General features: G+C 37.0%; 1 protein-coding gene across 2 annotated transcripts in view; it reads right to left on the bottom strand.

Annotated features, from left to right (window-relative positions):
- The window catches only part of LOC112163133 (splicing factor SWAP), a 56,739-nt gene that overhangs the window by 2,130 nt on the left and 27,181 nt on the right, over positions 1–27,428 (bottom strand). For both annotated transcript variants that reach the window (XM_024299333.2, XM_024299334.2), the window contains exons 14-18: positions 23,192–23,388; positions 12,580–12,956; positions 10,455–10,580; positions 10,096–10,233; positions 8,787–8,859 (exon numbers count right to left, since the gene is read on the bottom strand). In XM_024299333.2, the coding sequence (XP_024155101.1) occupies positions 8,787–8,859; positions 10,096–10,233; positions 10,455–10,580; positions 12,580–12,956; positions 23,192–23,388 (911 nt within the window). The remainder of the gene's footprint in view (positions 1–8,786; positions 8,860–10,095; positions 10,234–10,454; positions 10,581–12,579; positions 12,957–23,191; positions 23,389–27,428) is intronic.

The raw sequence follows: 27,428 nt of genomic DNA, 5'->3' as shown, positions 1-27,428 counted from the left end.
TTCTGTTGTCAACGCCCCATTACTGTTGCTGGGGCAATAATGATGCCATAACTCATCTGTGTATTATTATTATTTTTTTTTAAGTAAAATTGATTAAAAAAAATAAAAATGACAGTTTTATATAATTATAATTTTCTGAACTACTATAAAGAGAAAAAATCTTTTTTTTTTTTGCTGTTCCCATTAAAGAAGTAAATCAAAAATTGGAGAAAACATATGAAGATTGTTTAAATTCAATATTTTAAGATTTGTGACTCTAAGCTACATTTGCATGACCGGAGCGGTAGAACTAGTTTCATGAGAGGAAGAATACTTCCATGAGCGTGCAGCAGTGGTTCACGAGTGTGCAGGACTACGTGGAATGTTCTTTTTGTGTGGGTGGAGTTTGATACATGCCCGCGGGGGACTTTAGGCAGAAATCTGACTCAATATTTATTGAACATTTTGATTATTACATAAAATTGTATAATGTTTTTACTGGAATTACGTCAGTGCTGCTTTAAACACTACAAACTGAACGAAGCTAAAGTTTTGTAACTGGACTCTACAGTTCTGTTCCAAAAACATTAAGTTGAAAAAATACGTTTTTATTTTCTCTGATTGTCGATTTAAAAAAAAACAACAAAAGTGGAGTCTTATGGGGATTCAAGGAATCAAAGGGTGATCAAGGCTGGAATCCAGGTAAAGACTGACAGGAAGTGAAAGATGGAGGAGACTGTTCGGGAGGCAGAGCTTTGCCATATAACATCACGGAAGAGGTCGTAAGAGTCTTGGTGAGACAAAGATGATTAACTAATAGGTAAAGTAGCCACCAGCAGGAAGGAGAACAGAGCAGATGGAGCGACAAGTAGATCTCTCAAAGGAGAGGGGATGAAATGACAGGGAGCACGGACCAGATGGAGGGAGGAGAGTGATGGTGGACCTCGAGCGGCTCAGGTTCACAGTTGCTGCTATCACACTGTGCCCAGCAAGCAGGCTGTGCCGCTGGAGCCCACAGCCCCATGGGAAGACCACATGGTAGAGTCTTTAAAAGAAGCTTTCAAAGTGCACAGGACTGGTCAGCAGGTTAGATGGAGGGATGCTTCCCAGTGGAAGTCGAGTGCTGAGGTGTTACAGCCTGTTCTTGAAGTTTTAATAAACAAAGATGCTGACACAAACCCTGCACTGAGGAAAATACAATCAAGTCAATGAATTTACCTCTGACACAGGGAAATATGGCAACAGCATCATTTTTAAGAGATTTCTTATTTTAACGTAGGTAAAAATACATAATGTTTGTGTAACAGCAAATACAATCCATCACCTTTAATGACTCAAAGAATCATTTGTACCCATCACCAGTAAAACTTTGCTCTGCAGTTTTTAATGGGATGTTTCAAAGGCATCTTTTTTAAATGATTTGATAACACAAAGCCAAATGGAGCCAGGTCAGTTCAGCAGATAACCACAAGGTGACACCATTTGAGGTTAGATTTAAGGGTTACAAAGGTTTTATAGAAATTCTAAATTAAAACAAGAGTGTGGACCTTTGATTGACAGATGACCACTGAGTTCTGAATCCAGGCTGATTTGTCCCTCAGATTTCCTCATTTCAGGATAGGCCAGGGTTTACGATGTCTTAAAGATGGAGACCAGTGAGTCAAAGAACTGGCTTTTGATTAGGAAAATATAAATGTATAGGCTAGGTGAAAACACACCGTTTAAACAGCATCTGCTCTTATAGTGGAAAGTCAAATCCAAGTATTACATTTACTAGATCACTCCTAGTACCGGTAACAAGGTTTGTGTAAATAAAGTGATGATGGACATCTTGATTATTATTGTTTTTACACACAGTGGAGAGCAATTGTTTTACCACTGACTGTATAAGAGAACTGGACCAAGTGAGTGTGATATCATCCAAAGAAAACAGATTACTTCTGGTTCTAACAAAATTAGGTCAATGCACTCGCCATTTTATCTTGATATGGACGCCGCCATGTTTGAGTCAGGCTGAGTCATTATTTCCATGGCAACCACTCCTGCCAATCAGAAGAGAGTTTTTCAGAAGTCCACACCCCCAACCACTTGAAAGCGGAACCACATGGTTTTGGTAAAGCATCTGATTCGTCAGTTTATAACTTTAATAACTTACAAAAAATAAATTCTAAATAGATAGAACGTGCTAAAAAAAAGTAGCAAAGCAAGAATGGTTATCCTGCCAAATGTGAGTTATTTCTCAATAAATCTGGGATTTTGGCTTCTTGGAGTCAGCAGGTACTTCCTGTTTGAAACGCAAGGGGGAATGGGTGACCAATGGGTTAAGATGACCTAATATTTTTAAATATAGAGTATCTGTCACATATTGAAGTGTATTGCAAACATGCAGTGAAAAGCTTACCAACAAACTAAGTCAGATACACGGCACACAAACCTGAGACTTATCCTCCTCCATTGCTGCTCTTATTCTATACCATGAAAAGCCTGGAGATTAGAATCTAGCCTTTATGTTATTACAGATGTCCAAAAGAAATACAACCAGTAAGCGTGCTACCTTCAAGATTTCCAACAGCACACCGATAAAAAAGATCTAAAAGCTTTTCTGAGGGGCGAACCGAGTACTTATCAACTGCAACGCAAAGAAAGAAGGAACAGAAGTTAAAGGAACAAAGACACGCTGGAAGAAAATGAGAGATGGGATGAAGCAAGTAGCAGCCAAGCATCCTCTGGGATGTGGAGGCCATTATGTAGATGAGGATTTGCTGAATTATTCAAGTTGTGTTTGTAAAACATCACAGATGGGGTATAAGTAGTTAGTGGTTTAGAACTGGGGCATGTTGCAACAGCATGTTTTTATGAACAACTTAATATTACGGTGCGAAGACGAAGGCAGGGGAGGAGGATAAAGGAGATAACGAGCACAAAAAAAGAAATTAAGACGTTTTTTAAAATGAAAAATAAGTATGAAGCGATGGGAAATGTGCAATATTTCTTTTGTGGAGCATCTGGTCACTAAGCACCAGAGGCTCCCACTTTGTCTTTCTCTTCCACACACACACAAACGCAATGTGAGGGGGGAGAAACGAGTGAAAGTAAAACCAATGTTTATATAACAGCAAATGCTGCTTCTTCATTTACAGTCTGCTGACTTGATTACATTAAGTTTCAAAGCGTCTTCAATTTTGACTTGTGGTTCATCCTCCCAGCATCCACGACACACCAGTTTCTGCACATCGTATCTACCAGAAATATTTCTAAACCACTTTAAGGAGATTTGATTTATAAACTTTTCTTCCAACAAATCTAAATCTTCAAATTTGACGTATTTTTGCACCTTACATTTGTTCAAAAACCTCCTTAACACAGGGACTTGCAAAGTAAAAACAATAATTAAAATACCATACATCTTCTAGTCGCCCCTTCTCTTATAGATCTGTTACAGGAAATGGATGGTGGTCTAAATTCTTCACCCACCCCTCCAATTGTAGGGGCATTTGGAGTGATAGTAGGGGTAGTCTTAAGGACTTGGGGGTTTGTATCACTCCGCTGGTAGAGTGATTTGGTTGCACTGTGCTGCGCATTTCTTTCTGTGGGTGTACTCTGAAGCACCGAAGTTTACACTTAAATGTAAGTAATGAATTTTTGTTTTAGCACGACTTTTTAAAGTTATAAAACCAATGTTGTTGTGTATTTTCCGAGCTCTGGCAGCTGCATGCTACTATGAGCTTTGTTTCCACTAAGCGGTCTGAAACGGTCCAGGAATTTTGAGCGTTTCCATTGTACAATGGACCCATTAAACAGTAACGAGCCATAACTCTTGAGGATCCTCATCGGTTGTAGGTCCACCAAAGAGTGGAACTGAACGGTAGGGACAGAGCCACTGTAGCCACCCGTTGATTGGCAAACAGTGATGACGACATTAGAAAGCATCGATCTAGCGCTCGTTTAAGCTAATGTTTCCTACAGCAGTATTGTTCTTGGCTGCTCGCAATCTTCTTTCAAACAACATTGAATTCCTGCTATACATGATGTAGTAGAAGTGAAGCAAGAAAAAGACGAGCTGATGGATGACCTCCGTTGTTGTTTTTCTAACCATCGCACTACAATGGCGCAATGACGCGCTAGCAGTCTACACCACAACTGAGTGGAAATGCTAACTAAAAACAACTAGACTGTACTGTACCACTCCTTACCGGACTGCTCAGTGGAAATGTGACTACAGATGACCATTGACTACTGATGTCATTGACTGTTGGTAACGTCCAAATTTAAAGACGATTTTTCCACAACTCTCCTTTTTGGAGGGCTAAATGTACAGGTAGGGAGAATCCGGAGGGGTAATGGAAGAATTTGGATTTGGTTAAATAGTAGCCTGTCTCTTTTACCAGGTGCGCCATCCAAATAATGGCTTCAACTAAATGCTTTTGGTTCTGTCTTTTATTGTACCCTATCCAATCTCATGCTGTATTGTATACTTATATGCAAACTTTTAGAGCTTAAAGAATGATCAAACATTCCACAGGGGACTCCTCACGCTGGTGAGCGGTTTCTTGCAAAATTGGTGCATAAAAGTGCTGGAGCCAACATGAGCAAGAAGGTTCAGCAGATGTCTACTGTACAGGTTGTTCATGCTTATAGTATTAATGTATGCTGCTTTGATAAAGTTGCACTACTGTCGTGATGATTTCTTTCAGTCTTGAATGGTGGTATTTCCTGTATTTTGTGGCTGTAAACACATACTGTATTTCATTGGCAAATGATCCCCGTTTATCACCGTTCTGTTTCCTATGATTTCTTTTGAGCGCAGAACCATCTGAATATTTTTTGAATAAATGCTGGGGCTACTATTGGAAGATATACTGTACATTTAAAAGAACTTTGCTCTTTTGGAATACTGTGTTCCCTCGTTTATCATGGGGGATACATTCCCTAAATGTCCTGGGATAGGTAAAAACTGCATAGCAGAATTACAGATGCTGTGATGCTGTAAACCCCCTCATGACACCCTTTTTACACTTTTCTCAGATAGAAACGAACATTTATACACTCTCAAAGTACAAACCTTCATAGGAAACTAAGTTCAGTGTTATAGCATAAACAAAACAAAAAGATTGATATAACTGTCAAACACGTGAGAGTTCGGGGAACGTGCAGTGTCTCTTTACAGGAGACATAGCAGGGAAAAGATTGATTGACAAGGTCAACAGCCAATCAGAACATAGAACACAGTGCACTACTAGAAAAAAAAAAACATGCAAAGTTGGACTAAAAAAATCTGCAATACAGCGAGACTGCTAAAGGTCAACCGGGATACAGCGAGAGAACCCTGTAATTTAAACTTAACTAGATTATAACAATGCTAATATGAAAAGAGAGAAAACACTTGAATGACAAACTGATACTGACCTGCTTTGAAAAGATCAAATCATTTTGGATTAACACTCTTAGTTAGAAGATTTCAGAGACCACTTCAGACTTATTTTATTAATGTTTCTTCTAACATACAGTAATCGCTTGTGGCATTGAACAGAAACATTTTAGACGAAGAGGGAGAAGAAAGAAGTGCGGCCATCATTTATTGAGGGAAAGTATGCGTGATTGGGTAAATGTATGATGCAGCTCTTCAGGCATATTAACTTTGCTTTTCAAACTCAAACCTCAAGGACACAAAGTTACTTAAAGACACTTAAAAGACGAGAATCAGAGCATAAACAATCATTTATAAAAAAGCACAGCACAATAAATGCTCTCCGCTCACACAAACAACTTGCTTTGATCTTCAAACAACTCTCTTTGATCTCTGACCGTTTCCCACTTAGCTCCTCTTTTTAAATTAGAAGAACACAGTGACCTTTAAAAACAGCAGCACGACGTCCAAACCTTTTATTTATTTCATTAAAAAGTGCCTCTAATGTTTCAGCCATCTAACTTACAATGATGAAAAACACCCAACATTAACACGTCTAAAATGAACAAAGATTTTTTAGTGAAACTGCAGTCTGAACGTTCTAATGAGGGTTGTGAAGATACAAGTTCTTTCCACGGCGGAACAGATTCTATTGTCAATGCACTGTAAACAAAATGCAAGCTTTTTAAAGACAATTACATTTGTGTTTTTAACATGTTGTAGCAGGCCAAAAGCTCCCGCCTCTGCTCTATTATGATGCATCCAAAGACGAGTTTGCTCGCCATTTTTCCTGCACTGCTACTTTTATCTTGGGGTGGTGACGGGCTTTAAGCTAACGGGAGAGAATGTATACAGAGGTATGATGGGAAATGAGTAGGGATGTAACATTCAGTCAAGCTACGATTCCATTCGATTCACAGTTTTAAAGTCACAATTTCATTTTTTTCTTTTTTTTTTAACACAATGAATTAAAGGTATTTTAAGGCCAAACATGTTTTCTTTTTGCCCCTTAAATCAAACTGTTTTCCTACTAACAAAAAGGATTCAATACGAAGAAAAAATTATACATTAAAATGAAATGATCACAAATCCTTTCATACTCTGTTCATGTTGTGCTCCACCTGACGGACCGCTCCACAACTTTCACTTTAAAAATGCAATATATTACTTATTTAAATTAAATGTCCTTTTAAAAAAGTTTATTTTTACCTTAAAAAACAACTTTTTGTTCATTTTTAATGTAAGAATTGTATTTTTTTAATCAGATCAAGTCAATATTTAGAATATTTTAAATTGCAAAATTGAATTTGCAATTTGAGCTAATATTTACACAAAAAATATGAAACTGCTCTTTTATGTAAATAAAACAAACATTTCTTCTTTCTTCTGTTCCTGATTCACTACAGGTTGAATAAAAAAATAATTAGAAACTCGGTTTTAATTGTAATTTTCTTCATTATAGAGGAATTTAACAAGAATATAGTAAAAAAAAGTTTTTTTTCAAAATAAATTTTCAACTTTTCTTAAAAAAAACATGATTCAAACATCTTTTTTTCTTTTTTTTTATCTCAGCTGTCAAAAACAACAAATAAATAAATGTCCTAATAGAGCTTAATGTGAGTCAAAGTGAATATGCTGTAGCAGGAAACAGATGAAGGCGTGTGAGGTCATCATAAAGAAATGACACTTTGACAGCTGAAAATAACAACTGCCATAAAGTGGCAACATGCAGAGCCTCAAATGAATGTTTTTATTTTAGGTGACAGCGCCTTCATCATTTTGAATATTCTGTGAAAGACCGAAGCTTGGATGAATGTTCTATCAAAAATAAGCTGTCACGGCTTTTCTTTCATTTGCAAAAACGACACAACATTTAGCTAATATTAAGCTGAAGAGGCAAATTATTAGCAAAATGCAAGACTGGAAAGGCAATTTCAATTTTTGCCAAGAATAACATACGTCATCAAGTGTCATTCGAACTAAATCAACGGATATGAAGTGTTTTTCCTCTAAAATGTTTGGCAAATGTTTAGAGGATGAGTGCAAGTGCAAAGCTGGGAGAGCAGAAAGCATTTTTTGGGGGTTTAGGCCAGGACATGGGACGCACATCCACGACGGAGGACGAAATCCCTTTATCACGTCCAACAGAGAACACCTCAGAAAAAAAGCTTCTGATTAAGAAAAGAGCCAAAGTGATGTACAGCTGAATCATATGAAAAAGTAGGGAATTAGAAAACAAGGAAAGTAAAGCACCAGTTTCAAGACAACTTTAAATAAAAATGTTTTAGAATAAAAACTATAACAGACATTTTTCTCACTGAAAGCGCAAAAAAATGTTTTAGGGAGTGTATCACAGCAGAGTGGGGCTGCCACAAGCAATCATTTTAAAAGTCAACTAATCAATGATTATTTTTCCGATAAGTCGACTTATCGGATCATGGGTGAGCTGGATGTAAAACACAAATCTCAACCAACCATCTTAAGCTATACACGCCAGGGGTGTCAAACTCAATCGCACAGGCGGCCAAAATCCAAAAGACACCTTAGGTTGCGGGCCGAAACATTTATTGAACACACTAAAACTAAATTTTTAGAGCTTTAAAAATGTAACTTTTTAACATAAATATGAATAGAAACAGGCAGGAATATTAATCCAGAATAAATCAACTTTAAACCTTAAATAACTTTCAATATTTTACTCTGAATAAAAATATATTTTGTCAAAATTATACAAGTAAGAAATAAGTGCAAGATAACATCGGGACATTAATAACAATAGTTTTTAGCTATGAAAGGCTCGGAGGTGGCAGACTTTAGAGCAGGATTCCCCAAACTTTACCTGTTTGCTCTGCTGCTACCAATGTGGAAAGATTATATATATAAAAAAAAGACAATCTAGCTCGACAGGGGGTTCTTTAATTTTGTATTTTTGCCAAATCAAAATCATGACAGTTTGCTCCAACTTTGAACAATTATTTCCATCTACTTCCTGCTCGTGAAGTCAACAATATGCATCAAAAAATAAAAACAAATTCTAAGGAGGTCAATGGTGGACTTTAAAGCTAAAAAAAAAAACTGCATCTTAAATAATTCTACACTAAACGTACACACTTTATGTTTGAGAGCCAAACCCAGATTCCTATAGCCAAATGTTCCCGCTTTGTGAGGCCAATACTAAGACGGAGTGCAGCAGTGGGATGTACATGCGTACATAATAAAATGAAGTATCGTAACACCCCCTCCCAAGACAAAAGCCATAAACCTGGCTGTTAAAGCAGAGCACTTTGTGTCCCCTCTCATTGCGTGATGGAAACAAAGAACAGCACTCAGTACATTTAAGGCACAGCCCATAAAGTTCAGTGGAGACCATCTGAGAGAAGTAAAGAAAAAAAAACAATACCTGAGTTATTTTGGACTGCACAGAGGATACTATGGATGAGGACACTGGTTTGTCTTTCTCTTGAGAAGCGCCCCTGAAGACGAGAGGAAAAAAAATCAATCATTTTAGCAGAGAGGACATACAACTTTCATGATGGTTATAAAATGCTCAAGTTAGTCAGGCACTGGGAGCAGAACAGGGAGCTGAGAGGATGAGAGGAGAAAAAAGTAAAAGACAAAAGCATTTGATTTGTGGGAAAAAAAAACTCTAAGAAAAGGAAAAAAGACAGATTATATAATCCTGCAGACAAACTCTCAATTCTACATCTTGGTTTACCACAAATTTAATTCATTGAAGAGTTTAGCATTTGATTTTATTTTTTAATTGGAGAATATTTTATGGCATAAAGCTGACAAAGAAACATTTTTTTTGCTGCTAAAGAAATGAAAATATATTTACTTAAACTAAATTAATAAATAAACTAAAAAAGGGAAGCAACAGAAAACAAACCAAATATTTCTCAATAGATATTCTGATCTTAAACCAAAAACATTTCAGCTAAACATTCAAGTATTCTGGCAAATGGATGACAGAAGGAATTGGCACTGAAACCACAGAACTATGGTTTAATGTGTACTTTATTGACATTTCACTTAGAAAGACCTTAAATTGGTTTATTTTTCACACCAGAGATGTTGATGCGATACCTAAATAACACAAACTTTTTGAGAAACTCTTTGACCGTTTTTAACACGACTCCACGACAGAATCAGCTGATTTACACTGATTGCTTAAGCACTTTATTCCTTTAAAGTGTTACAAATCAGCATAACATTGCTTTTCTCAGTTTTTAAGAACCTGCTGGAGTTCAAACTGGATTCGGAAGTGCTACGGAACAGAGGCCTCTTCCGTTCGGCACCCTTGTTAACCTATTGTTTAGTTCACACCAGATCCGAAGCGCCGTGGTCCTCTGCAGCCAGCTCGCGCCGTGCAGCGATCATTTCGGCGTCTGGTCTATTATTTGCTCAAGACGTGAGCAATCCACGTCAATTCTGGCAGGAAAATGCGGTCAATTTTCAAAATATAACCAATTTTTCAAAATAAAATACCTCAATCATTTTTTTGTATCTGTGTTATTTTTAATACATATATATTAAAAAATGTGTTTTGGTGCATTAGCACTTTTTCTTTTAACTTTTTGGTCTCAGAGATTCTGGGCAAACAATTCCAAACTCAAGTTCCACTTTAAAAAATGTTCATTTAGATTCACTTTGCTACAATCTAATTTACAAAATAACAAATAAACAACCTAATGTTTTATTGGAGATACCTGGATTGGCCGAAGCTTGATGCCGGGCTGGCTGACTGGGACAGAACTCGGGGAGAGGAATAAGGTGAGAGATAGGAGCTTGTAGTTTGCATGTTTTTTGAAGTCGACGAGGAACGTTTCTCTTTTTCAGGAGGGGACCTGAGAGAAGAACAACAAAAACACATGGAAAATACCTCATAAGATACATTCCCTCATAATGTGGTTACTTTTCTCATGATGAAAAAAAATTGGAACACATAGTCCCGAACCAACATTGATGTTTTTGCTTATGATCTTAGCAATTACAGTTATTTTCTCAGTATGGAGAATCAGGACTCTTCATCTCACCACACACTCCTAACACCTGCAGTTATACTCACCTGGACTTTGAATGCCTTCTCTGCAAGCTGGAGCTGCTACTGGGATGATAGCGATCTCTCTCATCACGCCTCCTTTCTGCTGAGTGGCCCCTCCTGTCCCTCCTCCCTGGTGAGTGTGAACGAGATCTGGACAGAAAAAAACACGAGACAGAGTGAGATTAGTTAAGAAACAGAGGGGAGAATTTCATAGATGTGCTGATACACTTGAAAAACAAAAGGTGTCGTGAAAACCCAATAAAACTCAGAAATAAATCATACAAACTGAAAAAAAGCATCAAATTTGATAGTTTTAAACCAGATTTTTTGTGTTTATATTGGGAGAGGTGAAAAAAGAATATTTAAAATATTAAGCATGGATACTGCAGTGGCATAAAAATCTTTTTTTTTTCAAAATGTACCATTAAATATTTACCAATAACAACACTTCAAATTAAAAAGATGCAAATTCTCAATAAACTATTACACATAAATAGTGCAGACAGGGGTGTTCTGTAAACAAAACCTGCTCGGATCTGCAAACAAAGATAAAAAGAGTTGATCTAAATCATTACTGGAGCAAATTAGCAAACAACTGCAAACAACCAACTCTGTTGCTGCTAATCAAGAGTCTAACTCATTGGCAGCTCACTTACAGAAATAAGTAGAAAGGAAAATATCAATAAATAAAATATGTTCTCAACTGTTATGCAACATATTTAAATCCATGTAGTCCAAGAAAACAGAAATTTCAGAATTTCTCTGTGTTATCTAAAACACAGCTACAAACATGTGTTAAGCGTAAAAAATTGTGTTGTGCAAACTCAATCTTAAACCAGTGTCACAGTCTTAAATATGAATGAATGAATGAATGAATGAAATGGTTTATTTCAAGCAATCAGGTCATAATACATGAAATAACATCTCACTTAATGAATCACAATAGATCGCTTGAAAGGGAGTGGAAGGAAGTGAACTTATATAACCCCATCCCTGCTCGACCTTACCATTTTCTCTACATGAATTATCAATATCCGGTTCAGGACTTAATATCAAATATTAATAGATTCAGGCTATAAAGGATCATTAATATAGAATAGAAAATACTTTATTAATCCCTTTGGAAGTCCTCAGGGAAATTCAGGTAAATATATCATATATCATTGATGTAATCAAATTTTGTTGAGGAGAGCTGGAGACACGCGTCTGCTCGTCGTGATCCGGAACCGGAAAATATATCAAACAAGGTCAGATCAGATTCAGGACACTTTCAAACAGACCTGTTTGGGTTTGCACCAAAGTTCACTTTCTCAAAGTCTCAGCTTTATTTGGCACGTAAAAAAAGGTCACCTTCACTTGCAAATGAACTCTGGCGCAGTTCGTCAGCAGTGTGAATACAAATAGACTTGTCAGCTTTAAGAAAAAGGTGGAAAGGAACCGAAACTGGAGGAGTGCCTAAAAATAAATAAATAAATAAGGGAAATCATCAAATCTGTAAATATAAAAGAACTTCTCAAGATAGGATAGAGGGATAGGTAGTTTTTAGGGTTTATGCTCGTTTCTGGCAATAACACCAGGATTGTAACAGCGACATTTCTAGGAGGTTTAATACACTTGACACTTTCTGAGAATAAAGTGTTTGTTAGGAAATAAATAAAAGTTTGGAATAGGCAAACAAACTAATAAATAGGGAATGGGAGAGGAAATGTATAAGCTCTACTGTTCTAGCTCTGATTACATTTGCCTTCAAAAAGGCAAAAATGTTCCATTATAAATCCCTACATGAATTCCTGTTTGCATTGGATGTAATTATACTTTGACTGCAAGAAGTCTCCAGATTTCATTTGATTTCAATGATCAAGCCTTATTTATAACACCTTTTACTATAGAAGTTATTTCATTTTTATTTTTTTTGCCCCACGAGAAAAAAAAAAGAAACCGTTTGCAATCAGAACATGCTCAGCCAAAATGAAACTAAGATACTGATAAGGGAAAGGTGTTTAATAACTCCTCTCAAAGACTGGTGACCATCTTCTCCATTTACCCTGGTGTTGATGATCTCATTAATAGAACACGCCTGATTTCATAAATTGTAACTGAGGTGAAAGATTTTCGCTTTAAGAGGAAATATGGGTCCGTGTCCTCTTACCGGGATCTGCGGGATCGTCTGTAGGCACTAGGAAGGGAGTGGCTGGTCTTTGATCTCGATCTCGACCGTGATCTTGACCTCCGTTTGTGCTTCTTTTTCTTTTTGTCTCTATCCCGCCCTTTCATGCGGTCTCTGTCCCGATCTCTTTCTCGGTCTCGATCTCTATTGCGGTCTCGGTCTCTGTCTCGGTCTCTGTCTCGGTCTCTCTCTGAGACTTTGGACGTGGAGTAAGAGGACGATGAGATGTGGGAAATTTCCCTGCTGCGTTTGGTTTCGTTGTTCTCCGTCGAGTGCCTTTGATCTTGATGACAAAAAGTTGTTGCCTGATAAACTTCAGCAGGTGCAGGATCACACAGAGCAGACAAGGCTTCTTGCATCTATAGGCATAAACAAAAAGAGAAGAAGTAAATATTTTCATTGCAATGAAAGAGACTCAGGACTTGAAGTGAACTGGTAGAAAAACGAGCCGTTGACAACAAGAACATTGAAAACATTTAAAAAATTGGTGCTTCTAAGAAAATTTTATAAGAAGCTGTCTACTTAAAAAAAAAGGCATTGTATAAAAGCTTGGTAGAAGTCGAGAATAAAAATGTATTTATTCAGAATGTTTGTGTGCACAAGACATACATTCAAATTTCATGTTCAATAAAAGATTTAAAGAGTAGACAAGTTAGTTCTAGAAAACTATAAGTCCTACTTTTTCCGCTTTTTTTATATAATTTATATTGAATTGTAGAAATAACAGCATTTAAAACTGAAATTTACAGCATTTAATAAGATATCTTATTTATAATGTTTCAAATTTTTTTAACATATAATATCAAAATCAGCTATTAAAGGATCTGCAACAAAACAAAGCTTCAAATAAAAAAAAAAAAAAATAAAAGGACATTAGTGCACCTATACACATTAATACGAGTATATGACACTTAAGTTAGGTTCACACTCGACATGTGATGCACATTCTTGAGTGTCTCTTCTTTTTGTACTGTTTACCAACGCATGTTCAACACCTACAGTTGGAAGAGACTTGGTGCGAAATGTCAAAGTAGTGTAAATCTTGTTCCAGGTTTTTTCTTTTCACAGCTCTATTCTGATACACGAGGACTTTATGTCATAAGTCTGTACGTACACAAACCATAATTAATTTAACCGTCATGATCAATTCTTCAAACAGTTGGTACCTCTCTGAGTTAAAGGGGATGTCATCCATTCGTCACTACCAAATGGGAGTCCCTGATTGGTCAAAGTTCAAGTGGTTTCACTTTCAACATGAGTTCAGTGGCTGCGTGTTTTGTGTGTACACTCCAAAAATGGTCATAGAAACTTACATAGTGACACAAGAACGTGTAAGCTTTGAAGCCCCAACCACACCGACTTAAATGATCACCTTTCTCATTATGAGTTTACATAGGGTTTTCATCGAAAGTGGTCACTTTAACACGCATTGCCAGGGGCGTTGTGAATGTAGAATTATGGATTGGAAAATTATTTAAGATAAAAGGATTTGAAATTAAATCAAAGACTTCTTTCCAACTGAGACAGTGGCACCTCTTAATCAACCATTACAGCATAAATAAAAAGGGAGGAGGGTAAAAAGGGGGTTAGGATGATGATGAAACAAAAGGAAAGGAGGCGGTAAATGAGGTAAAGCAGCAGAGGCAGGCCAAACACGGAAAACCCTCCAAGACAATTAGAATAAATGTTTGACATCACATGAAAGGAGGAAAACAAACAATTTACCGCTCTGATTGAGCTGGTTAAGAAACAAAATGACAAGTGAGACCTTGTTGAGGATTAATACTGGTGTGTAAGAGTGTGACTCTGCACGCCTGTTGAGCCTTTTTACGCTTCTTTAACTGGAAAGAAACATCTACTCTTAAAAATTAAAAGCAACAGTCTGGAGAGAGGCCGTGATTTGAATTCTTCCAGGCTTGACCACTTTTGCCAAACTGAAATGAATAAAGCAACAATGTCTTTTCCTATTAAGGACAGCATTCACTAGGAGGATTAAGTTAAAAACAGAGGGGCAGCTTGTTGCAGACAATGGTTACTAAAAAGTGCCTTAAGCAAAGCTGGAAAACCATCCATACATTTACCAGCTGTATACCAAGGACCAAGAAAAAAGGACTCCAAGACTGTACATACACAACAGATGTCATATTAGGTAAGAGTCAAAGCCTTGGTCAATTTAACCCATTTGGGGGTTGACCTATACAGATGCTGCTGGTTTTGGGTTGTCTAGGTCTGTGGAGGACCATAGAGAAGAATGGCCACATCTCAAGGGGAGCAGTAGCAGTTCCCTTGAGGCTTGAACAGTCACATCAAGGGACCTTGCTGAAAATAAAACGTGTAATTGTCGCTTGTGTGGTTAGTGTATCGTGAAGTATGGCTTATACTTCACGGAGTTGCACAAACTTGTGAGTACTGGCCCCTTGCAGACTCCGTATGAATGCAACATGCAAGAGCTGTGCACATAATACCCAAGTTCTTGTTCTTGCTTTCTTAGGGTGTATTCAAAACGAAAAAATGATTTGTTCGGGACCGAATACGCTTAATTTGTTCCAGATTAAGTCCTGAACCTTGTGTTTGTTTAGTCAAAACCACATGACTAAAGATCTTTTCAGTCATTGGCTAGCAGTTACAGGGGTAGGTCAAAACAAAAAAAGAAAGATGGAAATGCTGCACTTTGCAAAAATTTGCTGAGATTGTTTACTTATTCAGACTTTTCATTTTGTTGGTTAATTTTGAACGTCTGTATGAAGGTCAACTTCAACACTTTTTACGGCGGAGGCATACTGCAAGACGGTTACTGGGGACGCTATGGCTATGAGGTACGCTAATAAGTGTTCTATAAGATAAATGGTTGGGAAAACAGTGTAAGAAGCAATGTGGATCACATTAAAAGTTACTTTAATGAGCCTGCATTCACCAGACCACATTTTAATGAGCTGCTGTTGCATTGCTGCTCCACATTTGTCCTCTAATAACCAGCTACGGTGGCTGTCTAGGTTCAATTGTTCCAGTCCCAGCACTGACCGTGTTCAGACTGAGGAATCTCAAATCAAACAGAAGTTCAGTCTGATTGGAAACAAACTGAGACCACCGTGAAAGATGGGTCCGAGAGCGGTTCCTGGTCTTGGACCAGGGTGTCTGCTTGTGCTTATTCAGACTGAAACTTTGTTCCGGATTATCGGGGTACACAAGTTCTGGTTCAATTTAAGCGGACCAAATGTGTCCAGTCTGGATACAACCTTACATTCAACAGGGAATATCAACCACGCTTGCCAGACTTCCAAGAGATACAGTTTTTCAACATTTTAGCATCAACCTTTCTAGCTACAGATGGAGAAACCCAGTAAGTAGGTCCCAACTGTCAAAATAAACATTCATTACACTTTCAAAACAAACTATGATGTAAGTATCACACACCAAGTCAGTAAATTCCGCTCCACGGACAATGAGTAGGAGAAATGTAAAATACTTTTGAAAGCAAACACCCATTTTATAACAAACAAAGCATAAAGGCTGGTTTATACTCCCACTGGATTCATAATCTCTCGCGTCACAGTGGTCACACGGCCATTGGAGCAGAATCGCATCAGTCGCATCAGAATGCTACATCTGCTGATGACGTCACCCGCAGCTGAAATGTAACGCCCCAAGTTCAATCGCGTCATTTAACTTGAATTTATTTTAGCGATTAGAGTACGCGACTAAGCAGAAAACCCTGTCCAGAAAAATATCCTTTAACACCAAAAATAATGAAGACTTACTGAAGAAAATACCGAACTTCACACACAAAGAGAGACAGAGAGCGGACAACTAGATAGAAAATAGAGCAAGTTGCTGGAAAAAATATGTCTTCTTTCTCGTTTCTTATAGCACTAGAGAATACAGCTTGTTCCTTTTTTTAATTTAATGTTGTCATCTTTGTATTCCCTGCTTCTGTTTAGCAGACGAACCCATCACTTCCTCCTCTGCATTTCATGTGTCGGCACGCTCGCAGATGCAACAAGTGTCTGAGCGGGATGCTGATCATGTTAAAAATAAACGCAGAACATGATCGCGTTGCTTGAAAAGTATAAACACCAATCAGAAGTACATCGCAGTTATAACGGAGAGTCGCAATCAAACATTAGTATGAATGAGACTGCGAGATTGTAGACAAATCCCATGGAAGTATAAACCAGTCTTAAATCTTGACACTCATTTCGACAACTTTTGAACCTGTTGCTGTGAAGTTTTCTATGTGTATTTAGCGCAAGGAGGACCCCTACAATATTTAGCGGTTCCACATTTATTTGGAAAACTCTACATCATTTTACTGGGGTAGACTTATGACAAAAACATTAGTTTATATCAGGCTCTTTTGAAGTAAAATTGCTGCCCCTGGGGGCAAATAAGCACAATGAGGAAACACTTTTGTTTCCTCTATTCTGTTCAACTAATCAAAGTTGTATACAGATGGCCTAATTACAACTTTTGTCCTTAACAATAGGCTGAGACAAGGCCTTTGTGAAGCTGAAGAGGTTTGTTTTGATAGTGAGCAGATCATCATGTGTCATAAACAGCATAATCTATGATATTACTTTAATAACTCCAAGTCAATTCATCACAACAGCTCTACAAACAGCGTGAACATTTACATCTGTCCCCAAGCCTATCAAGAGATTAAACACAAGCCTTTTCATACAATGATTGCACTGTGTCAGCACAAAAGACGCCTTCATTAAGCCTCAGCGTGCGCTTATACACAACGAGCTGGAGTCATAGATGTCAGAGCAACACTGTTGTTTAAAGAAGTGTGTTTTCCCATCCACTGAGCAATTCGTTTAGCCTCTGTTACTACCTCAAAGCCAACAAAGAAGCAGAGAAATCAGCTGTTCCGCCTTTAAAGACAGTACACTGGGGAAGGATACAAGTATGCCAGGGGCATAACAACTGTCTGTGTTCATAGAACTATTCTTTTAAATGATGCTGCAAAAATTTAAACTACAAGTTTTTCTTACATGGAAAAACTATATTGTAGCAGACTCAAGAACTTAGACAAGATAGTAATGTTTAATTTATGACTTAAACTTCAACTTTCTAGTCTTGTAAGGAACAGACAGTCTTTAAGGCTTTCGTTAAACTTAAAAAAAAAATCTATAAACTCTTTGACAGTTCTATTTTCTTCATGTCAGCTTGCCTATTCTTATTTGTATTTCCAGCATTGATAATATAAAGCATTGCTTTTATGTTTAAGAGTGAAGTGAACAAAGTACAACAATCAACCACCTTACTTTCAAAACGTCAAACAGGAAAATCCACTTTAATATCACGAGCTATTACAATTTAACTAGCAGTACTAGAGCTAGTGTGGCTACGGTGGAAGGCAAGGAACATCTGGAATAGAACAAGAGCTGGCGCGGCAGTGACAGGAGACGACCCACCGCCACCTGGTTTAACAGGCAGTCGGCCAGTTCACTACTCATCTGTTGGGCTAGCACGAGGACCTGACGCAAACATCTATCAAGGGGACATGCAATCTACACATCAAATAACTTCTGTGTGTTATTACCACTATAAAGTACATCTACCTTTTTGTAACTTTAAAAGCAGAGAGCTTTTTAAATTATTAAGCACCTTTATGGAACTTCATAAATTAAACTGATTTAATCCAAGATGCAAAAAACTCTGCAGAAGCTGCTTTTATTCAGAACACATACGGTGATCCAGTAATTGACTAACCACTTTAACAAAGTGTGCTCTGAACATCTTATCAAAGGCCAACTCAATTATCTGTGATATTATCCAGGAAAATGAGAAAAATGCTACTAAAGATACAACTAACTTTTTTTTGTTGTTTCAAAGACTGCACTAGTTCAAGGAAAGGATATAAAACTCATTAACGTAGCCAGCAGCCGCCTGGTGATGAACTTATTCAGCATACAAATGCAACCGTCCTTTATTTAATGAGTGATAAAAAAAAAACACATGAATAAAGCTGCTGACGTGAAAAGTGTCTCCACAGGGGTTGCCAGCTTATTAATGTGCGCTAGAATTTATCTACAGCTAAACATTTGACTGTGTAGCGTCTGCTAATTTTTAATTCCAAGTGACAAATCTACCATTTAACCCCTTAAAATGTGTCGTGGCACCCACTGTCATTAACCAAAATTGGCAACATGGCTAATCCAAAACCATTTGTTTTGGAGCTACCTAGCTGCCTAAATGTTATTCACATTTGGAAGAAATTGTGAATAATTGTTGAGCTTTGCATGTTTTCTCTTATCCTTAAAAAAATTAAAACATATTCCATGTTTTTCAGTTCAAGAAAGCTAAATTAAACATTTTTTTTTTAAACATAGTCTCTACACAGCGTAGGACTTAATTGGAATGTCGATCCTGAGTAGTCGGCTGACCTGCTTGTGCTGTAGGAGAATAATCCTTATTTACCATTTACTTGATATTACACGTGTGCCTGAATTTTCTCTGTCCAGCAATAGCATCTTATCATAACATTTCAAGGTTGTGCTATTTGGAGCCTGGCTAGCAGATGGTGTGATGGTAGCTTGTGCTGCACTATAAGAATGAGATCACTCCACCCTTTATCAGAACTCTCAGGACTTCTCTACATGCCTCTTCGGCATGTATCTTGTATTGAAAAAATACTCTGCGAACACACTTAATTACGTTTCTTTACTTCCATCGGAACAGAGATTTTTCCACTACAAACTTGGTGTCAGAAGTGGGATTCTGCGTGCATCCGTCAGGACTGGACAGGAGGGACTGATCAACCTGAATCCAAAAGATTTATCCTCAAATCTCAACTAGATAAAGAGTGGCGAGGATTGCAGTTCGTGATCTCGATCGACCTTGACGGAAGTCCACTCTTATTTCCCATCATCCATCAGTTTATATGCTCTCCCTTTAGCTTACAGCCCCTCACAAGGCCAACATAACGAAAATGGCGAGCAACATTGGAGCTATCCAGTCATACAGTTCTGAGCAGGGTGGCAACTTGGGTGACAAAATTGAAGATATACATGGATGTATTGGTCTGCAAGGGGATGCACTGGAGTAGAGTGGAGCAGGAAGCTTGTGGCCTTCCGATTGTAGCATCTTTGTCACTGCTACAAGCTATTTCCAACTGCAGTTTTTAATTTGCTCCTGATTCACCATGATTCGAAAGAAGAAATAAGAAATGTAGAGCTTAATTTACATTAAATTTGTCCTTAATCATCAGAAAAATGCCACCACAACATGTTAAAAACACCAGAAACACAATTTTGAATGGAGTTTGTCTTTGCTGAGTGTTCTGGGTTTAATGGTACGTTCCAGATTAGTAGCATATAGTATGAAAGGGTTAAGAGTGAGATTGAAAAATCACAAATAAAGAATGCATGAAAAAAGTCTAAAATCTATTAAATAAACAGATTATTGAATAGATGAGGTTTATAAAACTGAATTAAAAGAAGAAAACTAAGTAGTACAACGCAGGAATTAAATGTTTGAGACTTTGTCCATTTATGCTTTTGCATCATATGAGAAATATGAGTTAACTGCAAACACAGCGTTCACTTTAATAATGTTTATCATCTACACTGGAAGGAATCTCTCACAGAGATAAGCAATTTCAGCAAAAATAAGCCCAACTTTTTCATGTATTGAGAAAGAAAATACTGTAATTAAAACCTCGATCACGCTTAGGGAAGCACTGCAATTTCTTTAAGTCCTGAAGCAAACTTAATAGTCTGTGAAAATTGACAAATTACCAACTGTGTTTGTGGAGACATATTTTTATTAGTTAATCAGCTTAGACGGTCCATACAATCAGATATAATGAACAGTACGTATAGAAATATATCAACTGATCGCTGCGCCCCCCTTCTGTGTTTGATACTCTGTTTGTGTGACACACTATTAGCGGCTGCCAGAGGTTTTGGTTCAGAAAGATGTTTATCATTTAAGTTGAACTGAATATGTGAATGTGCCTGCTAGAGGGGAGAAGAAAAAAAAAACACCAAGGCAAGAATGTATTTTCTCACACAACTCTGCGCTTAAACCTCCATGGTGAACACTGATTTCCTCACATTACTGATGCAAATGGAAGCAGGGGGAACATAGTTTTGAAGATATTTTTGGAAAAAAATGTAAGTATATCATATGTTTCAATTTAGCGATCGATAAAAATAATAAAAATTGAAAAACGTCTAAGGATGACCATTTCTGATTCACATATGTAATGAAACATTGAGGACTCAAATCCACCATGAATACTATTTTTTAACAGAACTGGTGTGCCTTTTCAACATTATATCTTTATTCCAGACATCGTTAAGGGCGCTCAATTCCATAAAGAGAAAAATATTGTAAAAGCATGACAACAAAAACCAAGTAACTTTTAAGTCTTTAATTAAAAAAAGGGTTTTAGGAAAAATTTGCAATAGGATGGAAAAAAAAATACAGTACAAATGTCTTTCCTTTTGCACCTGCACAACTTTGTGCTTTAACTTATGGAGATCTTGGCAAATAGACTTGATCTAAAAATCTCAAAAACTGTAAACATTTTTTGGTTGCAGTAAAGTCTATCTTTAGCAGCTAAGAGCCTCAAGAGCAGAAAAACATTGTCTTAAATAAAAAAGAGAGCAACCTATGAATAAACTCCCCTTGGAATCCCAATATATTCCACTCTTATAGCTGACCCACAAAAGTCAGAGTGCATATTCAGTCAGTTATCTTCCATGACATCATGGAATAAGCAGTATTGTCTGCATGATTAATGACATTTGTGAGTCAATCTAACAGGGATTTCTACAGTAAAGACAGCACATGTTGTTGCACATATTCACACTAACCCTGGATTAGACCAGAGTTATAAAAATGTTATTTTTCTTCATCTCAGAGCATGTTGACCTTTATGTTACACAAAAAAATAAACAATTCTAAAGAGGTTTAACCAAACTTTAAAGCCTTACTCTGACAAATGTTGTGCTTTAATGTTTTTAGCATGTTCTTGTAGCACTTTACTGATGATGGAGAACATCTCAAATGAAAGTTAATCTCATAATTGCATTTCTGAGTGTTTTGGTTTTTTTATTCAAATTGTTGTGAATCGAGAGCTGTTGGAAAATGGTCGTATTTGTGAGGTAGAAAATAAGCTTGATGCACCATAAGCTCCCAGCTCCACTCAATTCAGATGCATCTACTTGTTGACAAATAGATCCATGAACGGGTTTCTGGCTCAAAACTGTAAGGCTGGATAGCTCCAACACTGTTTGCCAGTTTTGTTTGGGGCTGTGAGGGGCTGGAAGCTAGCAGAAGAGCATTTAAGGAGAGAGCTCTCAGCAACGGGAACAGGAAGGGGGGCGGGGTTGCTCTGCACAGTGGTCCCACCTAGAACCACAGGGACTGCCTTTAAGCTATCTTAAAAGATTATCATAGTGAAACTTTAACTTATGTCTTTAATGGTTAGCTTCTTTAATGTGTTTGATGGTGTGATAATGCAATTAAGCATGCATTATTTTTTTGTCAGGGGCACGATGCATGTCCTTTTGTTTCTACCTATAGCGGATTTTTCAGAGTAGTCGAGGATAAACTGCGCTGAAAAGAATCAGGAAATGTTTTGTTGCACAGAAGCATTAATAGATGAACAGCAAATAAGCAGTGGGGCCATTAAAGGTTCCAAACTTTTAAACACGTATCTAACCTCAATGAAGGTTAAACTCAAGGTAAAGCTATGTTAACTAAAAAACGATTTACTGAAGTGTTGACAGTCCTGGTTGAGCTGTGGAGCATGAAATAACGCCGACAGTGATGCTGTAACTGCTCTGATAAAATCTGATTACTTTTACAGCTACTGCTGATGTAATGGCTGTAGAGCGTTCTCCCTGGCAAACAGCACATTACCACAAACCCCAATTCCATCCCAGTCCAGTCCAGTCCAGTAAGTCTTATTGATTATTCTCAGACAACCAGGCTGTCAATTCCACACCGAGTGGAAATGAAACCAAACAATGTTGTATATTAATATAGTAAAATGAATTATATCAGTTTAAAAAACTGTGTGTCATTTTGAAATGATTCAAACTTTTATTTTGAAACTAAAAGAAAAACTAATGGCACCTTTGGAAGACCAAAAATGAAAATCAGAGCTGATTCAGGGACAGGAAAATGATCCACGATCAGCTCATTCTCTTTTGTTTCATACAGATCTAAGCAGAAACAGATTCACATTCATTTTGATTCCAGCTTAATCTATTGGCTTTCTAGAATTTAATCTCTTTGAGGCAAATTCATGCCTCTAACATCAATTTGAAATTGTCTTACTTTGGGAAAAAATCTCTTATATCAACTCATCAAAGATCAGCTTCAAACATTTATGAAATTAAAGGTTTTTTATGATGATGTGCCGGTTGATCCATTTCAAAGGGAGTGCGGTTCATTCAAACTAAAGGTTCTCTTGTGACTAAATTCATCCAATTGATTTTGCCAATGAAAATTAACATTTTAAAGCAACGAGGAAGGAAGTCAAATTAGAATTTCAGAGCGCTCACATGAGTCTTTCGGTCAAAAGGAAGGAACACAAAGACAATAAAGCAGAACTGGCTGGCTTTTATCGGCCTACCTCAAGTTGTGCATACGCGTCGAGCTCGGCTCTCTTGGCCTCGGGCTCTCCAGCGGCTGGGCCGCGCAGAGTCTGTAGGAAGAGCGCTGCCTTCCTCTTCCGCTCCGCCTGCAGCTGTTTCTCCTTGGACTCCTTCGACGCCTGGGCCAGCTTCTCCCTGGCTGCAGCTGCAAGACGATCCTCCAGTTTCTGCTTGGCTGAGGACAAAAAGATGGGAGGGCAAACACTGGAGAGATGAGCTGGATTCTTGTCGCTCTTCTTTGTTTTTGTCAGACAGTTTAATGTTTGACAACTGAACTGTGGGAGGTTTGCCTGTGGTTTTATTGAGACGGAGGATAAAGAAAAAGGCTAAAAAAAAAAGGAAAGATGGAAGGAAAAAAAGGGCCTGATAGTTTTCTAATCATTTTCATCAGAAATCTAAGATCCTTCCATTCTATTTTGATTGAAATATTGAGCCTAAAATCTCCAAAATAAAAGGGACTCTGTGCTAAGCAGAAGATGTTTTTAGTGTGGAAAGGAAACAAAAATGGGCTGAAAATTAAGCTTGAAAACGGCTCTAAAAGAAAAAAAAAAGGGGACTGACAACAGAAGCGACGAGAAGCCATGAAGAGACAAATGTGTACGGAAGACAAGAGGCTTCCAGTCACGCAGCCACGGGGGCTACAGTTATCGCCTCACTGTAAAAATAGGCCAGCTGCTGAAGCAAATCACTCTGGAGCACAGAGAACAACGGCCAAGTGGAGCAGAATGCATCTGTACGCTAGACAATGACAACATGGAGTCTGCTCCGACTACTGTACTCACATACGCGGCTGACTCAGTCCCTATACAACGTCAGCAGATGAAAACAGGAGATGTTTTCATAGGAAGTGTTTCAGCTACACGAGTACGAATTTGGTTTGTTGCACAACAACCAAAAAGTGATAAAAAGAAATGTGTTTTGGAGGAGATAAAGAAACCGGCCCCGTGGAGTCAAACGTAAAAATGTTAATGCTGACCATTTTTATCAGGAATAGAGAAAAGCATCCTTCAGCTTCGCAAGATTAAAAATGTCCTTTTAAGACCCAAAAATGAAGTGAATATAAAGAAAATGTGTTAATCTATGAACCAGTGACTCAGTAAAAACTTTTTTTTCACTTCAAAAGTTGCTTAAGTGGAAAATGTGACATTTATTATGAAAGGAACAGTAGTTTAAGATGGTAACAACAATAACTGATTTTTGTGCCACCATATTGAGAACAAAAGCACAGTATCAGAATTTCGTACATTGCAAACAAAATGTAAAATTTTAAGAATAAAACTTTATAATTTGCAAATGAAAATACTAAATATTTGCTTCCAAAAAATATTTTTGCAACATAATTTTTATCAGATGGAGTGTCTCATCTCGCTTTCTCCCTATCTTTGATTTTGCATTCATAAGTTTCACTTTAGTGTGACGTTTGTGCCACCAAACAGCCTGCTGATTGGTCTAGATTCTATCCAATCAAATCGTCATATTTATCTAACTTGCTGCCAAGCGCAAACGCTGAACAGGCTCTTTTACTCTCGATTTTATCTTTATGGCTGAAAAAAATATATTTTTAAATATATTAAACACAATTCATACTTTCTTTTAATTTTGATTCAATTTTATTTAGTCAACTTTGAGAATTTATGGTTGAAACCGTAAAATAAACTGTAAAGTTTATCTGCTAACTTTACACTAAACAGGCCTGTGTGATCTATGAATCCTCTGAAGCAAAATATTGGTAAAAAGTTCGATTTACTTTAAGATCAGTTTGCTATTAAAAAAAAAAAATTAAAGCACATATCTTCTGATGCACAACAGTGTTTTTGATTAAATTAACAGCAGTAGTAAGTAATAAAAAGAATGATCATCAAAGTAGACTTAATGTATAACCAGAAGAAATTGCATTTTCTTTTTTTAATGTTAATTTTCACAGTGTCTTATTTTGAAGAACTCCTGTTTGATTTTGTCCAAAGTAAAAACAAAATTATACATTATAAACAAGCTGAACGCTAAACTTATATAAATAAATACAAAACCATGTTTTATTTTGATTTTGCTACTCCTTCTGGGTTGTTTGTAAAGAGAAACGGGCCACAATAGTTGAAGACTGCAGAAACCTGGTACAAAATCCAAAGTTTGGCTGTTTGCTGGCACATTTATTACACTAAACTGAAAAATCAAAGATAGGGACAATGCGAGATGAGAGACAACACATCTAAAAACTGGTGTTGCAGAAATATTTTTTTAAAGCAAATATTGGTATTTTCATTTTCAAATTCTGGAATTTTATTCTTAACATTTTGTTAGTAATTTAAGAAATGTTGATTTCATTACTCTGACTTTTGTTCGCAATATGGTGGCACAAAAATTAATTCATAAATAACAAAAAGAAAAAAGTTTGAGAATTCAAAAGTAAAGATCATAAAAAGATTTATGGTAAAAAACTAGAAGTCATTTAACTGCTGATAAATTTATAACAGTGTCTGTGCTGTTGCTTGAACCATATTCAGCTCCATTCGTATTTTTGTTTACCCTGAGAAATAATTGACTTCATGCCGACAAACCACCCCGACAATCCCCAACACTCCTTCTGAGACGTACCAAAATGAAAGTCAGTCATTTGATTTTATCTTTTTGAGAACTGACTCGAGTTTGTATTTGCAACTCGAGCCTCAAAGGTAAAACACCTTCACTCGGTCGAGTATAAAGTGCCTCAAACTTTTCTTTTAAGAAGTCATCACTGATACACTTACAGAGAAAGTGACCTTTGACAGCTTCTGCCCTACTGACAGGAAAACACACACTGTCTAAATAGAAGACCTACAACCGAACCCCCCATGAATCTGTAATGAGCTCAACCGCAATCTAAGTTACTGGAAATAGTTGTTAGAGTCAATTATTTAGAGTACTGTAAACTGAAATTGAGTTTATCTATCAATTTGTAAGGATTTAATTTATTTTATTTCTCAATCTTGATTTAATCTCCATTTGATTTTAGACACAGCTTGTTTTGTCAAATCACAACTACTGTAGGTAAATCACATTTATTAGTCAATTAATTTAATCAATTATAGACTCAGTTTCTCTCAAATTTGGACCATTTTTACAGCTACATCCATCAATGACATCAAATCGTACGTAATCGTCTTTACTGAATATGCGTCACTTTTATTGGTCATACTCTTGTGTAACCGTTTCAGAAAGACGGTTTTAATCAGAAAGTCTCGATTAAAATGATTTTGAATCATCTCTTCAATCTTGAAGCCAATAGAAGTTACGTTTTGTTTTTTAAAGAATAAAAACAGGTTGTACTTTCATATTTTTACAAGGTCAGACTTCAAAAACCAACGAGTTTCTTAACAAATACTGAAGTTACTGTGGGCTGAAACAGTGTTTCCAAATTTGACAAATATTATAAAATTTTAGGAAAAGAACTTCTGGTCGAGGAAAATCCAACAATCTATTGAGTTACTTTCTTTTTCCTTTAATATAATTTCTTAACTAAAAAATGGCATTTAGTTTGTTTAAGTTGCACGACTGAACATTGACGAGGAAATGCTCCCAGCTTCAACAGTCGATGAACAGAACGTCCCAGCAGAAACCACATTTAGAGCGCGAGGTTCATTCTGAACCTTTCACCACAGATTAGGGTCTGCCGTCTGTCGCCCATTCCAGTGCTATCTGATCAAGGTAAGTCTCCTGACTGACATCCACTCCAGTGACCCTCAAAGATAATTCTGTCGGCTTTTTATTAGGCTCTTCCAGCCTTTCTTTGGTCGCCTGTCAGTTTCAAAAGTGGCCATTATGCTCTTAAAGTGTTTCAGTGAACCCAAAGTGGACCCGTCAACCTCTTTGATGGAGGAAAGCAGCACATTTGTCTTTTCCGCCATCGATGTTCCGCTTTGCTGCCAAGTTTCTCGTCTGACCGCTTCCATCTTTTAGCTTCCTAAAGAAACTTTTTTTTTCTATGAAATTTGGAGGATTAATTATGAAAAACTATAACCATAGATATATGTGTTCATATAGGTTTTAATCACTAGTAAAACTATTGTGGAAAGCTCCAAAAACAGGCCCAAAATGAAACGTAAATAATGCAAGAAAGGCGTCATCTTGTTTTTTTCTTGCCTTAAAAATAATGTTTTAAATATTTATTGTGAAATTGGGCAAAAAACTTCAGCAGTTGTCTGAAAATTGACCATTTTATAGTTAAAAAAAATGTTTCTT

The sequence above is a fragment of the Oryzias melastigma genome, linkage group LG12, assembly GCF_002922805.2.
Source record: "Oryzias melastigma strain HK-1 linkage group LG12, ASM292280v2, whole genome shotgun sequence".
In the NCBI taxonomy this organism is placed as follows: domain Eukaryota; kingdom Metazoa; phylum Chordata; class Actinopteri; order Beloniformes; family Adrianichthyidae; genus Oryzias; species Oryzias melastigma.
Note: the sequence above shows the minus strand (reverse complement) of the source record. Positions and strands in the feature narration are given on the sequence as shown.